The sequence below is a fragment of the Penicillium subrubescens genome, assembly GCF_028828155.1.
Source record: "Penicillium subrubescens strain IBT 31985 chromosome Unknown utg000004l_segment0_segment0, whole genome shotgun sequence".
NCBI classification, from domain to species: domain Eukaryota; kingdom Fungi; phylum Ascomycota; class Eurotiomycetes; order Eurotiales; family Aspergillaceae; genus Penicillium; species Penicillium subrubescens.
The window spans coordinates 1691869-1707023 of record NW_026643154.1 but is presented as its reverse complement, the minus strand read 5'-3'; the positions used below and the strand labels follow the sequence as shown (position 1 = coordinate 1707023).

Below are 15155 nucleotides of genomic sequence, written 5' to 3'. Positions count from 1 at the left end.
AACCATTTCAAAACTACATCACAATAAGCCAAAATGCAAGTCCTCCTCCTCGGCGGCCACGGCAAAGTTGCCCTCCACCTAACCCCCCTCCTACTAAATCGCGCCTGGAACGTCACCAGCGTGGTCCGGAACCCCGACCACGAGAAAGACATTCTAGCCCTCGGCAACGGCCGCAAGGGTAATCTCAATGTGTTGATCTCGAGTTTGGCTGAGATTAAGAGTGCGGCCGATGCTCAGAAGATTCTTAACAAGGTGATGCCTGATTATGTGGTTTGGTCTGCTGGTACGCTGCCCCTCATTCTCCCCGCATCCGCGATGAACCGAACCGCGATTCGTTCCAAGATTGAAAATATACAACAATCTTACATCGATGATGCTTTTAATTGGGAAGAGGACGTAGGCTAACAAACCCATCTAGGCGCCGGCGGCAAAGGCGGCCCCAGCAACACAATCGCCATCGACCAAGAAGCCGCCAAACACTTCATGACCGCCTCCTTCGCCTCAACCAGCGTCAGCAAATTCCTAATGATCTCCTACCTAGGCAGCCGCAAGAACCAACCCCACTGGATGCCCGACGACCAATGGGCCGGGGTCGTCCGCACAAACACCGAAATCCTGCCCACATACGCCAAAGCCAAGCAAGAAGCCGACGAATACATGACGGCGCTGGCATTCATGCGCAAGCGTGAACCTGCCGCGACGCGTCCTTTCCAGGCTATTAATTTGCGGCCGGGCACTTTGACGGATGAACCTGCTACGAGGAAGGTGGAGTTGGGTGTTACGGCTAAGGGACGCGGGAGCGTGACGAGGGAGGATGTTGCGATCGTGGCGGATTTGGTGTTGGCGAGGGATGATGTTGAGGGGTGGATTGATCTTGTTAATGGGGAGGAGGGGGTTGAGGAGGCTGTTGAGAGGGTTGCGAGGGAGAAGGTTGATGCGGTTGAGGGGGAGGATGTTGAGGGTATGGTTAAGCGGTTTTTTTCTTGATTGAGGGTAGAGGATAGATGTGTCTGGGTGGATTCGAGGGGGTTTCTTAGGTGAAAATCGGGAGATTTAGGAGATGGAAATACTTTCGGGGTTTATTATTACATTTGTTTACATATGATACTGTTTAAGGTACAGTCTATGTAATTGCGAATCTTGTATGGTATATATCGAACAGATAAAGTAAATCTACAGCTTCGCCTTGGGACCCTTGCCCACATCCTTGAACTGCTGCTTCAGCATACGGCGCAGAATCTTACCACTGGGGTTCTTAGGGATCGAATCCACGAACCGCACACCACCACGCAGACGCTTGTGGTGGGCAACCTTGCTATCCAGCCATTTCACAATATTGGCAGCCTCCTCCGCCTCACTCGCGCCAGAGGACTTGCTCTTCGAGCTTCGAACAACGCAGGCCAAAGGTACTTCGGAACCATGGGCTTCACTCTCAATGCCAATCACGGCGACATCGTCGATAGCCTCATTGTCTACCAAAAGACCCTCCAGCTCGGCGGGGGGCACTTGGAAGCCTTTGTACTTGATGAGCTCCTTGACACGATCCGTGATGTAGAAGTTGCCCTTGGCATCTTGGTAGCCAACATCACCCGTGCGGAACCACCCATCCTCGGTCAGACACTCACGAGTAGCGGCGGGATTCTGGTGGTATCCCAAAAACACATTCGGCCCACGCACCGAAAGCTCGCCGACCTCGCCAGTGGCAACCTCGCGAGGCTCGGAGCCATCCTCGGGCATGGTCATGTACTTGGCTTCCATGTTGGGCATCAAGCGTCCTACGGAACCAATGTACTCGCGCCAATCCTCCCAGCGCTGGGAGTGAGTGGTAGGGCTGGTCTCACTCAGACCGTAGCCTTGCTTGATTCCAACCTTGATGCGAGCGTATACGTTCTCCACCAATTCCTGGGTGAGTGGTGCAGCACCAGAGTTCATCATCCGCAAACTCGAGAGGTCGTACTTGTCGACGACGGGGTGCTTGCCTAGTAGAAGCACTACTGGGGGCACAATGTAACTAAAAGTCACGCGGTAGTTTTGTACGTGTGCGCACCACTTTTCGATATCAAACTTGGCCATGACGATCAGGTGGTAGCCCTTGTATAATGCTTGGGTGAGCAAACAGGTCAATCCTAGAAAGCGTCTGTCAGCAAAAGGCATTTATTGTACGATTGAATCTTCATAGACGTACCATAGATGTGATAGAAAGGCAAGAAGGCCAGAACACGATCACCCTTCCCATCAGGACCTCCGTTCCAGCTCAAGTTTCCGCCCTCGCCAGTTACTTGCTGGAGAACATTGGCGACAATATTCCTATGCGACAGCATAACACCCTTGGGCACACCAGTAGTACCAGATGAATAAACCAGGAAAGCAAGATCGGTCTCAGGGGCAATCTTCTGCCGACGATACCGAGTGGCGCGGGAGATGTTTCGAACGGAGGTGAAGTGCTTGTACCGGGCATCTGGGTCCCGCTCGTCACCCAGCAGGATGATATGATCTTCCGGGATGCCGACCTTCTTCGCAGCTGCCGTGGCAACAGACAGCACCGAGGCTTGTGTTGCAAGTGCCTTTGCGCCCGAGTTCTTCAGCTGGAAGGCGAGCTCATCAACCGTGTAGGCCGGGTTGGCCGGAGAGATAATGCCGCCCGCCCAGAGGGTACCCCACATGAGCACCGGGGTATCGATGCTGTTGGGAGTGAAGAGAGCCAGCACATCGCCCTTGCGCCAGTCATAAGTGGCCTTCAGACCCTTTCCGAACTCAAGGGAGGCGTCCTTCAGGGACTGGTAGGTGTAGTGGCGCTTAGTGTCGGCATCCTGGTAGAGGACTAGGAGGGTGTTAGCAAAGGCGGGGGATTGTAGAAAATGAAGTTTTAATGACTCACTCTTATCATCAGGGAATGGCCTATCCTTGCGCTCAAACAAGAACGACCACAGGTCGACATTAGGAATATCGATCGTGGGGTAGTTGGAAGAGACAGGCATATTGCGGGGAAAAGCCAAGTGCCGATCCGTGTGCAAGGGCGAGGAATTAATCGGCACGCGACAGGCAAGTTAGCTTATATAAAAGCACGAGATAAAACTGAAATTGCAAAGAGTAGGCACAAGCAGAGAGTAAGAATGATTACAGAAAGAAAGGGAATTGGGGTCCCTTAAGGTTGGGGTTTCTCCGCACTATTCGGTTCTTGGAGCGGGCAGCCTCGGCCCCCTTGGTAACATTCGCCGCAAGGCCAATGATAACCGAAGAACTTCGGATTTAACGGATTTTCCTGACACACTAAGCTTTGGGCTAGAAAGTGCTGAGGCTGATGACTTGAAGCCGCTAGCTATACAATACATGTATATCTAGCACGGATAGAGCCAATAGTTTATGATACCAATTCTAGTATTGTATGCAATGGTCAGCAACACCAGCAAGATAACTCATCAAGCCTCGGCGCTGTCGGCGTTCCCAACGGTTTGGTGGAGAATGGATCCGCAATATCTCCGACTATCCGACCTCCATCGTCACGGTCTAGTAAAGACCCTATCGTGATTGGTCTGGTAACTATCGGTCGAGTGGCTATTATCAGTTGGTCTGCACAACCTGGGGTGTCCTTGGATCGAGGATTGTTGGTTGTGTTTGGGAAGATAGTGTCGAGCAGTATCGCGGATGAGTGCGGAATATATCCTGAACCGGAGATTTACTAATATCTACGCCTCTCGCCGGTGTATACGGCTTACATTTATTAGTCTAGATTGTAGCTGTGGACTAAGTCGATAATCAGAAATACCTAAATCACAGATAGCAGCACTTCCCTAGCAAGAACTGCATGGAAACCTGCTATCCGCATCGCGTCCGGGCATGGATGCACTGAGATTTATTTCTTCGTCCAATGTATTGCCGTCTTTCTTCCAGAAAATAAAAGGCGTTGCTGCTCTAGAGTCTCGCTGGGTCTTACGCCTCTACGTCACGCAAACTTGAAATAATCATATCGTAAATTGAACTCCTTTCCCTAGCACCCAAAAAAGCAACCAGGGATATAAGAGGTCCTATCCATTTGCTCTGCCGAAAGATTCGACAAAGACTTGAGAGGGGGCAAGATCCCAAATGATTTTTTTTTCATGCCGACAAGCTCTTAAATTGAAATGGAAACAGCTGATCCGCTCTGGAAATACAAGCTGAATAAAAGGAATCCAGTTGGGACGATACTGGCTCCCATTTTTTCCGATCCAAGCACCATCTCCACCACACGCCACTCCAAGGGGAATCGTTCGAATCGTTTACTTCAGGGGAATGAAACGGGAAGAGTGGGTGGCACCGATACCGGGACGACCGTGCTTGACGGGCTTGCTGTGGGATTGTTAGCACCTGCTTCAAAAGACCATGACAAGTGGGTGGTTGGCACGTACTAAGAGATAGAGAACTCAGCCAGGTAGTGGCCAACCATCTCAGGCTTGATCTCAACCTGGTTGAACTCCTTGCCGGAGTAGATACCGATGACGGAGCCGATCATCTCGGGGACAACGATCATGTCACGGAGGTGGGTCTTGACGAGGTCGGGCTTCTCGTTGGGCTTGGCCTCCTGCTTGGCCTTGCGGAGCTTCTTGATGAGACCCATGGGCTTGCGCTTCAGACCGCGGTTGAAGCGTCTGCGGGCACGGGCGTGGACAACATCACGGAGCTGCTCGGAGGAGAGGTCGAGGAGCCTGTGAAGGGGTTCAGTTAGACTGCGATCCTTTTTCCAAAAGTTATCGATCCGTGGTTCTCTGCAGCGATGGCACCCAACACACAAGCGACTCGTTGAAACATCCGTACAATCAACGTAGATCGTTGCGTTTTGTCGTCGGATCCCTGGTGTGCCAGGCGCATGCTGCAAGAGTTTTCACGAATGGAGAGGGTCGATGGATCAAACGTACTGGTCGAGGTCAATGCCGCGGTAAGAGAACTTGCGGAACTGTCTTCTCTTCTTGATCTCTGTAGGGCGAACATTCTGTCAGCGATCGGGATTCTCGTTCGTCTTGTGTGTGGTGTGTATGTTCGAGTCCATCCCCCTGCGTCGAAGCCATCTGATCTTCCCATCTCGCATTTCATCCTGGGGTCGTAGTTCCATCACACTCGTTCCAATATTTCCATTGTTTGACTCTTTTCATAGGCGAATAGGGATACGAAGGGATAGAAGTTTATTGACGACGTACCGGCAGCCTCCTCGGCGTTCTAAAATAAAACTTGTTAGCATCAAAGGTGTTGGGCGTAGGATGATGAAAAATCGGGCGACTCACGTATTCAATGTCAGCCATTTTTGCGGTGTTTCCTTGGAGCTCGCTTTTCGACCGTATCTCGAAAAGCGAAGGAAGATGGGTTGTCGGGTGGATTGTCGTGTCGCTTGATCGGTCGCCCGCTACACTACGACTGGTGAGGTGGGCAGGGCTCGCCTAAGCGACGGGTAGGTTAAGCCCTAAAACGCTAGTCCCATTTTGGTTCAAATGTATTGATTGTGTCACGTATGGTAATCTATTTCAAGGTACATTGAGAAACGTGCAATTTACACTCATTTCTTGGTGAGGAGAGGTTCTCTTGATCATTTCAATGTGTAACCAAATTACCAAATGGCCATGAAGCCCTGAATTCTAGCCCAAAGCCAGATATCAGAAGGACTGTAGGATATCAAATACAACATTATGTATGCGATTTACAGGCTGAATACGCAACGAAACCGATGACTAGGCTCATGACGATGCGAGTATTGCCCATGGCATCGGAGCCGCTTCAGACTGGGATTAACAACTACATTCTACGAAAAGAAACATAGTGGAGGACAGATGAATCTGTATTGGCTAAGAGCTTTTTCTAGCTCATATGGAAAATTCGTAACTGCGTCAGAACAGCCTGAACAATGCACATTTGAGGAACCAGTCGCTGAAGGGTATTCGCAAACTGGCCATTCCATCCAGATGTCTGTTCCCCCAACTCGTCATTTTTGAGGCGCTTTTGAGGAAGGCATTTAGTCGAAGAGACCGAATCCCATGTCATCGTCGGACTCCTCCTTCTCCTCCTCCTTGGCGGCCTCGGGGGCAGCCTCGGCGGCACCGCCAGCGGCAGCACCACCGGCGGCGGGAGCAGCACCACCAGCACCGCCGCTGGGGACGGAAGCGAGCTTGGTGGAACCCTCAGCGATCAGCTATAAATCACAAAGTCAGAATCTTTCAGTCATTCATATGTAGGGTTGCGGTGGGTGTCACTAACGTCCTGGAGGTTCTTGCCCTGGAGCTCAGCGACGACCTTCTCGAGGCGCTCGGAGTCAGCGTCGATGCCGACGGAGGAGAGGACCTCCTTGATGTCGGAAGCAGAGGGGGACTCGTTGCCAGCGAGGGCGAGGAGGAGGTAAGCTGCGAGGTGCTTCATTTTGATGGACTGTTGCGAAAAAAATTTGTTGTCAGCGTTGAGGTCGAGATGTTGGATGCGAAAAGAAGTCGTTGTGTGCGCTGGCGCGTGTTGCGAAGCAGAGAGGAGGCAAGGTTGTAAGAGACATACCTTTGGTGTTCTGTTAACGGGAACTGAGAAACAATCGATTTAACCGCGAATTGGGCGGAGACTGCAACGTCGAGTTCTGAAGGTGGTTGAGGAACAAGAAGTTATAGCGGGCCATCGAAATCGTGGGAAAAGTGCGCTGCGGCTCATGTGGCTGTGTCACCGCCTGGCAGAAAACCTAAGCGAGTGTGGCTTGTGTAGAGTTCACGTGATATATAGCCATCTCGGCGTGAACCATGCCCGGTTCTTTGATCTTCTATCCCCGCTCAACCACTCCTCGCCCCTCTGAGAAGTTCTAGAGCGCTTCTGTCTGTTGCGCTGTACCCCGTGGTACCTAGATCTTCCATTTTCCTACAAAGACTGCGCTACCGGTCCTCCGGCGACATAACCATTCATGGTATCGCGTTCGGAGTCATGAAGCTGCCCAGTCGGACTAACCATCGACGGTAACTGGTACTTCTTGCTCTTCCAACTCTCAACAGAAAGCTTTCCAATCCCCTCCTTTGCTTCAAGCTCTCAACATGAGTGTAAGCTACCCGTTCCTGGTCTTATTACCCATCTGGTAGCTAACACTTCGAACAGTTCCTTGACTCTGTTCTCTCGTCACTCCAGTCGGGTAAACCTACCCAAGCCCCGCTGTCTCAGCCTCCCGCGATTCCGACCTCATCTTCAACGGTCAAGAAAGATGATCGACGAGTGGGAGCAGCACCCCGCGCACCACCTGCCGGGAATGCGAGTACGGGAATAAAGCGCAAGGCCGAGGACCAACTGCCTCGACCTTCGAGACCCGAGAGCCAACAAGCTAGCAAGGTCCTTTCTAGCCGACCTGCAGCGTCGTCTGCACCTTCCAAGGTCATACCAGGAGCCGTATCATCGGCTACGGTCAAATCTGCTTCGCTGAACCCTGTCCCCAGGAGCAGCACAACTCCAACTAGCACAGCTCCACCCGCGAGAGCTGCACCCCCGAAGCCAACAGTGGCAAAACCGACAGTGACCAGACCAACGGCCTCCAAACCGGTAGTGGCCACAACAACCGCAGCCAAACCAGCGGCAACTAAACCGGCGCCAGTTTCATCTAAGCCGCCACCAAAGGGATCCTTCGCCGATCTCATGAAGCAAGCCAAGGCAATGCAAGATAAAGCCCCGGCACAGTTGGGCATGCTTCGTCACCAAAAGGTATCAAAAGAGAGACTGAGCAAAGTCGAGCGCAAACGGCGACTGGAGGAGGCCAAGGCACAAGAGAAAGCTGCTCGTTCGGGAAAGCGTCCCGCGCCTGGCCCGGCTACTGCTGGCAAACCTACCGTCAAACGCCGTACGCCCGAGCCTCTCTCATACAAAGGTACAGCCAAGCCAGCCCCGACACCCGAGCCTGCCGGGTATCGTGGAACGGCAGGTCGGCAATCTCACCGTGGCACGACTGACCGTCGGCCGAATGGCAAACGTCGAATGGATGAATATCTGGCAACCGACGAGGAAGACGAAAGCGATTTTGGGGACTACGGCGATTACGATAACCTCTACTCTGATGCATCGTCAGACATGGAAGCTGGCTTTGACGACATGAGGGAGGAAGAAGATGCGGCCTTGAGATCTGCTCGCAAGGAGGATGAGGAAGAAATGCGAGCGGAGATGGCCGCGAAGCAACAGAAGCTGGAGCGGCAGAAGAAGTTGGCAGCACTGGCATCCCGTACCAAGCGGTGATGTTATTTCTACATGCATCCACGGGTTATTTCTACACTTTCATATGTCTGGGGAGGAGGGTTCTGGCTGAGCATTCTGAGCGTTTTATTTCTTCGAGGTGTCTCTAGATGGGGAGCGTACAGTCCTTTCTTTCCATTCTTTCGTTTGTGAACACCATTATAGCGGGCGTCATACCAATACCAAATCTGATTAGCATTCATTTTGTGCTTTGAAATACCATCAGTTTGATGTAATTTGGTCTCAAAAGATGTAATCGTCGATCAAGTAGTTCTGGGCGTACAAACCTGTCAGCTGTTGGCCCCACTTGGCGGTGACATCACTCGTTCTCCCACGCTTGCCGCTTCATATCTTCATATCACAACACTCCATCTTGTCTAGTTACTGGCAGTTCCTCCGGGTTTGTATACACAATGGAGTCCGTTCACCATGTATCAACGTCTTCGAAGATCCTGTTTGGCAAGGTCCGCAGGATGGTGCCTCCAATGCTCGAGAAATTTCACAAAGGTTTGTTGTCATCTCGCAAGGCTCTTTGGCCAGGAACAGCTGGTATTGGGGAGTGACTGACCGATTGCAGGGCAACTGGGACGTGTGGCAGTCATAGGAGGTTGTGTGGAGTAGGTTGACCATCGACTTGCATGGGTTCGTGGACTGACCGTGGAAGCTACACTGGCGCTCCATACTTCTCTGCGATGGCATCAGCAAAACTAGGCATGTTTTCTCTCGCTTGAATGAGATTGTATGATAAGAACATATGCTAACATGGCTCTAGGCTGTGATATGGTATGATTGTACCCAGACGCTATACTCCGAGGATCATGGGAACTGACACTTTCCAGAGCCATGTCCTCTGTGAGCAATCTGCTGCACCAGTAAGTTCTGCTCACCCCATCTCCGAACACAAGAGATTCATTTTGCGCCCACAGGTTGTCAAAAGCTATTCTCCAAACTTGATGGTTCACCCGATACTGCCAAGCACCGACTCTGTCAAGGACCCCAAGTCAATTAATGCGCCAGAACTAGCTGGCCCTATCATCTCCATGCTCTCCCGCCTGCACTCACTAGTCATCGGACCAGGTCTTGGCCGTGACCGAGTCACACTCAAGGTTGTTGCAGAAGTGATCAAGGAAGCACGATCACGATCGATCCCATTCGTGCTAGACGCCGATGGGTTGCTTATCGTCACCGAAGATCCAGATCTGGTCAAGGGGTACAAAGAATGTATTCTGACACCGAACGTGGTCGAATTTGGACGTCTCGCAAAAGCACTGGGCATAGAAGTGAAAAGCCAGGCAGACATTGCAAAGGGCGGAGGCGATGGCGACCAAACAAGCAAAGAGTCAGATGCGTGCGAGCAGCTGTCTAGGGCTTTGGGTGGCGTGACTATTCTTCAAAAGGGACCCCATGATGTGATCTCGAATGGAGTTACGAGTATCATCTCCGATATCAAGGGTGGTCTGAAGCGCAGCGGTGGGCAGGGAGATACCCTGACGGGCTCATTGGGGACGATGCTGGCGTGGAGAGCGGCTTACCACGATAAACTATGGGACTCGGGTGAGAAAGATAATGAGAAGGAGGCACAGAGCAAGGAGGACGTCCAGGCCGAGCTGGAGATTGAGGGCAGGCGCATGTCCCCAACGACTACTTTGCTTCTTGCTGCCTGGGCAGGTAGCTGTATTACCCGAGAGTGCTCGCGACGGGCTTTCGAGGCTAAGGGGCGGAGTATGCAGGCCAGCGACTTGACCGATGAGGTACATCCTAGTTTTTTGCGGCTGATTGGAGAACCAGAAGGCTCCAAGACACACCTCTAGTCTGCGCCGTCCGTCCGATGATTGGCCTAGTTTTTTGTAGACGGGACAATCTTGTCTACTAGGTTAGGTGTCTTAGGCTACGGCCTCAACCATATCAATGAAGCGTTTTGAACGACATCACTCCATCTACCTATACTCTTACAGTCGGCCTATTTTGCCCTGCATATACTCCCCGCTGACGGAATGCGTTCTCTCCACCTACATCGAACCTATCGGTTGAGACCGGGTATGTAAGGTTTCCAGAGTCACACAGAAGACCCTGATCCAGATCTCATCTTATATTTCAGGAGCAATAATCAATAACGTATGTATGCCCAACTGCTCCAGCTATAGCTTACTGCCGTCAGCTCGTATACAGTCATGCCATTCCCGAGGTACCACAACCAGAGCAGATCCAGAATCTCGGATTTTGACATAGGAATAAGGCGTCCAATAATTGCCGAGTACCGGGATGTAAGCATGGGATCTATGATGCCCAAATAATGGAGTTAGACGTGTCGATCATGTTGTCCTGCCATGGTAGTATACTTCGATGGCTATGCAGGTTATTGGGCACAGAAAATACATTTGGAACAAGACCAATCATACAGGCAGAGTGGATCACGCCAATATCCGGAATGGGTAATGTAGAACGAACTGCAAGCCATTGAGGTAATTATAGAGCCTGAAGTACTACTGCCGCTGATATGAACTATTGCCAAATGCCTTGATTTTCATTCCTCTCTATGCTACCACCTCTAGTCCGTCTCCTTTGACCCCTAGAAAGAGGACATAGCTATGACATATTGGATGATGGTTATATTCAACTGCTGGGCAAGGCGTCCTAGCCAAGAACTAATAGGATAGCCAATAGAACAACCTAAAAGCTTCCCAAAACATCAACGTCTAAGCGGTGTAAGCCGCTGCAGTGACAGGTCGAATCTCTACCCCGCAATCGAGTCTATACATAGGCATCAAAGAACGAGTAGGGATCGAAATCCGAGAGTGACATTTAGGGCTACAGTGGAGGTTCGAGCTGAGACATACACCTGCACCCCTCAAGACACTAAGACACAAAGAATATCCTGGGGTATCCAACACATGGCGTTGCCATATCCGAAAAACTCACTAGTCGTGCGCCTCCCCGCGCCTTGAGCTGGCAAGCCTTCGACATCAGCTATCTCGACAAGCATTGGTGGTTTCTCGGGATACTGTTCCAGATCTCGTATTCGCGCCACGGCCAAGCCCCGGATCGGGCTGGTCCTCTGGTTTTCCCCGACCTATCCGAGGCTGAAAAAGTTAATACTTGCACACTTCAATAATAGGAATGATGCTTTGGGATACGCTGCCTGGGTTGAGTTTGTTCCCGAACTGAGACAGTCCTAGGCTTGCAGCCTCGTGATATGTTGAACAGGGAAGTATAGTGATGGTAAGATGATCTATTTCTAGGTAGTCTGAACGAACAACCTATACTCGATACTATAGTCCAGAATCAAGTATAAAAGCATGGTAATTTACCCCAGGAATGGTGCCATCCCCACATCAAATTGAGCAATATCCAAGCCAAAGCCAAAGATTATCAGATCTACTCTAGTCTCTATCCAATCGTTTACCCTAAATTAAAACAATCATCATCATGCAACTCGCCACCCTGACTGCCTTCCTGGCCGCTGCCACCATCGCCCTGGCCAACCCAGCACCTACCTGCGGTACCTGCAATCCCATCTCTGGCCAGAACAGTTGCGACATTACTACTTCGTGTATCAACACGGGCACGAGATTCCACTGTGCCTGCCGTGCCGGTTACAAGGCCTCCCATAACAACAATGATATTCATTCTCAGTTCCGTCTGAACATGCCCAACTACGAGTTCTTGGTCTTTGTTCCGGAGAACACTGTTTGCAATACTTTGTGTGATAACCCGTACGCTGCGCCTTCGAATCTGTGCCACGAGGTGAAGGAGTACGCCTGCACTGTCTGAGAGGCTTGCTTTGAGTCCTGTGCTCCATTGATCTGGTCGAATGGTCTGTGGCTTAATTTAAATACTTTGGGTTAGGGGGAGATTGGAATATGGATTGGAAGGAAGCAGAGTCTTAAAGTACAGCCCATAGAAGATGATGGGCGTTCAGGGCCATATAACATGGCAAGCCATTCCTTGAGAATAATGAATACCATTTTTTCTATACTACAGTCTTGAATACAGGCGTAGATAAGACACAACTTATAGTAAAGTAAATTTGGGAATAAAGATCTTTTGATTGCCCAAACATATCATCAGAACCGGCTTCCTATTGCCCCACGAAGAATCCAACCAAGACACCTAAACACCCATGGCCCTAAGATCTACCGGGTCCACCGAATGCATCTCGAGGAACGCAAAAAGCCCAGTCGACCTTCGAGAAGAAACAGGAAGAAGAAAAGAATTAAAACACCGCATTAACCGTGCATCTCATCATCGCCGTCGAAGAACACCAGGCGCGAGCCGTTTCCAGCAATTTGCCAGACCTGTAGAAAATAGAGTTAGCAGTCGTTTTAAAAGTAAGCCTGGATATTCGGAAACATACGTTCAATTCGGCATATTCGTGGAGGGTGGTGGTGAGTTGGTCTTCGGTGAAGCCCTTAGCCAGCACACGCTCACGAATACGTCTCACGCTAAGAGCATTGTCCTCATCATCACCAATAGCGGCGGCACCACTCTCCCGCAGAGTACGGATCAAAGTGTAGATCTTGCTGCTGGGAGTGTGATCGGCTCCGGACTCGCCATCGTTGTAAAGAGAGGCCTTGCTAACCTCGATCAGGCGGAGTGCCTCATCAACGTCCTCACGAACCACCTCCTCGCTGAAGCGAAGACGGGCCAGAGCCTGTGAGAGACGAACAATACCCAGCAGAGTACGAGGGGTGACGTGGGAGAATTGCTGCTTGCGGGCTTCGTCCTTCTTTTGACGCTTGCGCATGGCGACGTAGGCACCGACCATGTAGTCGGAGACGTTCGTAGGAACGACGGGACGGTAAGTACGGGCCTTGGCGATATACTGACGGACCTCGTGAGGTGTGAACATGACACCGGAGTCCTCGTTCTCGGGGTGCTTGTTGTGCATGTGGACGTAAGTGACGTGGTTGGCCAGCTCCTCGTCCGTCTCCCGGGATGGGGAATCCAGAAGCAGGAACATGACATCGAAACGGGAGAGAAGAGCAGCGGGAAGGTTGATGTTCTCGACTGGCGAGATACGGGGGTTGTAGCGGCCGTACAGCGGGTTGGCAGCAGCCAGGATTGAGGTGCGAGCGTTCAGAGTGGTGTTGATGCCTGCCTTGGAGATGGAAATGGTCTGTTGCTCCATAACTTCGTGAATGGCAGTTCGGTCCGAGTCGTCCATCTTGTCAAACTCATCGATACAGCAGACACCGTTATCCGCTAGAACCAGGGCACCACCCTCCAGCATCATTTCATCAGTCACTGGGTCTCTCATCACCGCAGCAGTCAGACCGACACCACTGCTACCACGACCAGTGGTATATACGCCACGGGGGGCCACCTTGGTAATGTATCGGAGCAATTGGGATTTGGCAACACCAGGGTCACCCATCAAGCAGATGTTGATGTCACCACGAATGTGCATACCGTCACCCATCTCCTTGGTGACACCACCGATCAGCAAAAGCAGCAGCGCCTTCTTGACATCAAGATGTCCGAAAATCTCAGGGGCGATAGAACGCGAGAGATACTCATACATGTTGCCAGAGTTCATGTGCTGCTCGATCTTCTTCATGGTGCGGCTGTCCATGCCGATTTCGTTGTAGGACTTCTTGTGTTGGGTGATGTGCTGAGCCTCCAGGTAGGTGTCAGTCAAAAGACCGGCACGAATAGCGCGGAAGCCAGTATAGGGAGTAGGCAGGAAGATGCCAGCAATGTCAACGACATCACCAGGGTTCAATAGCCGAGTCTGAGCTCCGTGGCAGTGAACAGTCATGGTGCGGGGAATGTGGCCCACAGGCACCTGGTCTGCCATCTCCTGGATCTTGACCTCCTGGAAAGGAACGAATTTGGAAGCACGCGTCGACAGGAACAGCTGGCCCTTGGTGTTGTTCTTCTTGCAGTCCTCCGACAAACATTCAGACAGAGGCATGAACTGCTTGGTAGTGATGGGCTGGAAAACCTCACAACCGCAGACGTCGCAAGTGTAGGCGTTGATCTGAACGGCGGGCTTGACGTCTGAGACGCGGGTGGTGATACCGCGAACCGTGATCAGGCTTCCGAGATGCTCGCCGCGCACATTTCGGACAGCAAGCGCCTTGCCGGCACGGTCGCTGCTGGAACCGGAGGGTGTGAGAGGCTTGAAGTTGAGAGTGTATCGTCGAGTCAGCTCTGGTGGGAAGAGGGATGCCACGGGGGTAACATCCATATCGGCCTCCGTTTGCATTTCCTGGGTCTCGTTGCGCTTCTCACGCTGGGACATGATCACGTCCAGCACATCGTCCTTGAATCTACACTGAATTAGTTTGATACGCCCATTGCATTATGCCGTAGCCAATCGCAGACATACGTAATCTCCTTGGTCTCCTTGGGCATGACCGCATCCACAGCCTGCGAGAAAACATCGATATAGCGCTTTGTATTCTTCTGGATAGAGTCGACCAGCTTCAGATTCTGCTGCTCGTCGGGAAGAGCTTTTTCGAACTATAGGAGAGCCATGTTAGCGACGAAGGTGAGGGAGACAGAATTTTCATGCTGACTCACGACGTCCAAATCGTCTAGCTCGATGACAATATTCGAGACATCGCGATTGGCGATATCCTGCAGAATCTGCATGTACTTGAGCTTCGGCTCTCGGCGCCTCCTTGCGCCACGGGTGTCTGCGCCCTCGTCGTCAACATCATCCATAAAGTCGTATTCATCGCTGCTGCGGTCTCCGTCAATGTTCAGATCCTCCAGCGCCTCGGTCGCGGCAGCTTCTGAGGTCGACTGAAGGGTCTTGAAATGCTGAAGGAAATCCTTGAAGCCATCCAATTGCGCGGCATAGTCAACCGGCGCTTGGTATTGAAGCAAAGCCATGCTGGATGGGATGGAGTGCGCTCAAATTCGCAGAACGCAAAGTGGTTGTAAAGTGGGCTTCCCGCGAGAGGAAAGGGCCGGAGCTAAGACTGCTGCCCCCTTCAGAAACTCAG

The 15155-nt window shown here is 51.6% G+C and overlaps 8 protein-coding genes across 8 annotated transcripts; 4 read left to right on the top strand and 4 right to left on the bottom strand.

Moving 5' to 3' along the window:
- Positions 1 to 33: 33 nt before the first annotated feature.
- On the top strand, positions 34 to 987 carry N7473_005713 (uncharacterized protein; the record flags this gene model as incomplete). The annotated part of the gene is made up of 2 exons (XM_057151653.1): positions 34 to 283; positions 419 to 987. The coding sequence occupies 2 exons, from the start codon at positions 34 to 36 to the stop codon at positions 985 to 987; spliced, it is 819 nt and encodes a 272-aa protein (XP_057009458.1).
- A 186-nt stretch (positions 988 to 1173) lies between these two features.
- N7473_005712 (acyl--CoA ligase) lies at positions 1174 to 2978 on the bottom strand (the record flags this gene model as incomplete). Its single annotated transcript, XM_057151652.1, has 3 exons — positions 1174 to 2126; positions 2186 to 2821; positions 2879 to 2978. 3 exons carry the CDS (start codon positions 2976 to 2978, stop codon positions 1174 to 1176), a joined length of 1689 nt encoding a protein of 562 aa, XP_057009457.1.
- Positions 2979 to 4256: 1278 nt separating this feature from the next.
- Positions 4257 to 5273, bottom strand: N7473_005711 (40S ribosomal protein uS19; the record flags this gene model as incomplete). The annotated part of the gene is made up of 5 exons (XM_057151651.1): positions 4257 to 4326; positions 4386 to 4682; positions 4893 to 4950; positions 5172 to 5190; positions 5256 to 5273. 5 exons carry the CDS (start codon positions 5271 to 5273, stop codon positions 4257 to 4259), a joined length of 462 nt encoding a protein of 153 aa, XP_057009456.1.
- A 704-nt stretch (positions 5274 to 5977) lies between these two features.
- aspf8 (ribosomal protein P2) lies at positions 5978 to 6378 on the bottom strand (the record flags this gene model as incomplete). The annotated part of the gene is made up of 2 exons (XM_057151650.1): positions 5978 to 6154; positions 6220 to 6378. 2 exons carry the CDS (start codon positions 6376 to 6378, stop codon positions 5978 to 5980), a joined length of 336 nt encoding a protein of 111 aa, XP_057009455.1.
- Positions 6379 to 6768: 390 nt separating this feature from the next.
- N7473_005709 (uncharacterized protein) lies at positions 6769 to 8399 on the top strand. The gene is made up of 2 exons (XM_057151649.1): positions 6769 to 7031; positions 7087 to 8399. The coding sequence occupies exons 1-2, from the start codon at positions 7026 to 7028 to the stop codon at positions 8203 to 8205; spliced, it is 1125 nt and encodes a 374-aa protein (XP_057009454.1). The 5' UTR covers positions 6769 to 7025; the 3' UTR covers positions 8206 to 8399.
- A 216-nt stretch (positions 8400 to 8615) lies between these two features.
- Positions 8616 to 10013, top strand: N7473_005708 (ATP-dependent (S)-NAD(P)H-hydrate dehydratase; the record flags this gene model as incomplete). The annotated part of the gene is made up of 6 exons (XM_057151648.1): positions 8616 to 8709; positions 8780 to 8819; positions 8867 to 8913; positions 8975 to 8985; positions 9042 to 9074; positions 9129 to 10013. 6 exons carry the CDS (start codon positions 8616 to 8618, stop codon positions 10011 to 10013), a joined length of 1110 nt encoding a protein of 369 aa, XP_057009453.1.
- Positions 10014 to 11628: 1615 nt separating this feature from the next.
- Positions 11629 to 11973, top strand: N7473_005707 (putative adhesin; the record flags this gene model as incomplete). Its single annotated transcript, XM_057151647.1, has 1 exon — positions 11629 to 11973. The coding sequence occupies one exon, from the start codon at positions 11629 to 11631 to the stop codon at positions 11971 to 11973; it is 345 nt and encodes a 114-aa protein (XP_057009452.1).
- A 192-nt stretch (positions 11974 to 12165) lies between these two features.
- N7473_005706 (DNA replication licensing factor MCM7) lies at positions 12166 to 15096 on the bottom strand. Its single transcript, XM_057151646.1, has 4 exons — positions 14728 to 15096; positions 14534 to 14667; positions 12557 to 14474; positions 12166 to 12497 (listed from the first exon to the last, which is right to left on the bottom strand). Exons 1-4 carry the CDS (start codon positions 15040 to 15042, stop codon positions 12429 to 12431), a joined length of 2436 nt encoding a protein of 811 aa, XP_057009451.1. The 5' UTR covers positions 15043 to 15096; the 3' UTR covers positions 12166 to 12428.
- Positions 15097 to 15155: the final 59 nt, after the last annotated feature.

Bases quoted from the DNA above. Each gene is read 5' to 3' on its own strand.
- N7473_005706 (XM_057151646.1), bottom strand. From the start codon at position 15,042: ATGGCTTTGCTTCAATACCAAGCGCCGGTTGACTATGCCGCGCAATTG. The intron at 14,475-14,533 runs GTATGTCTGCGA...AATTCAGTGTAG, and splicing joins AAGGAGACCAAGGAGATTAC to ATTCAAGGACGATGTGCTGG. The intron at 12,498-12,556 runs GTATGTTTCCGA...TATTTTCTACAG, and splicing joins ACGAATATGCCGAATTGAAC to GTCTGGCAAATTGCTGGAAA.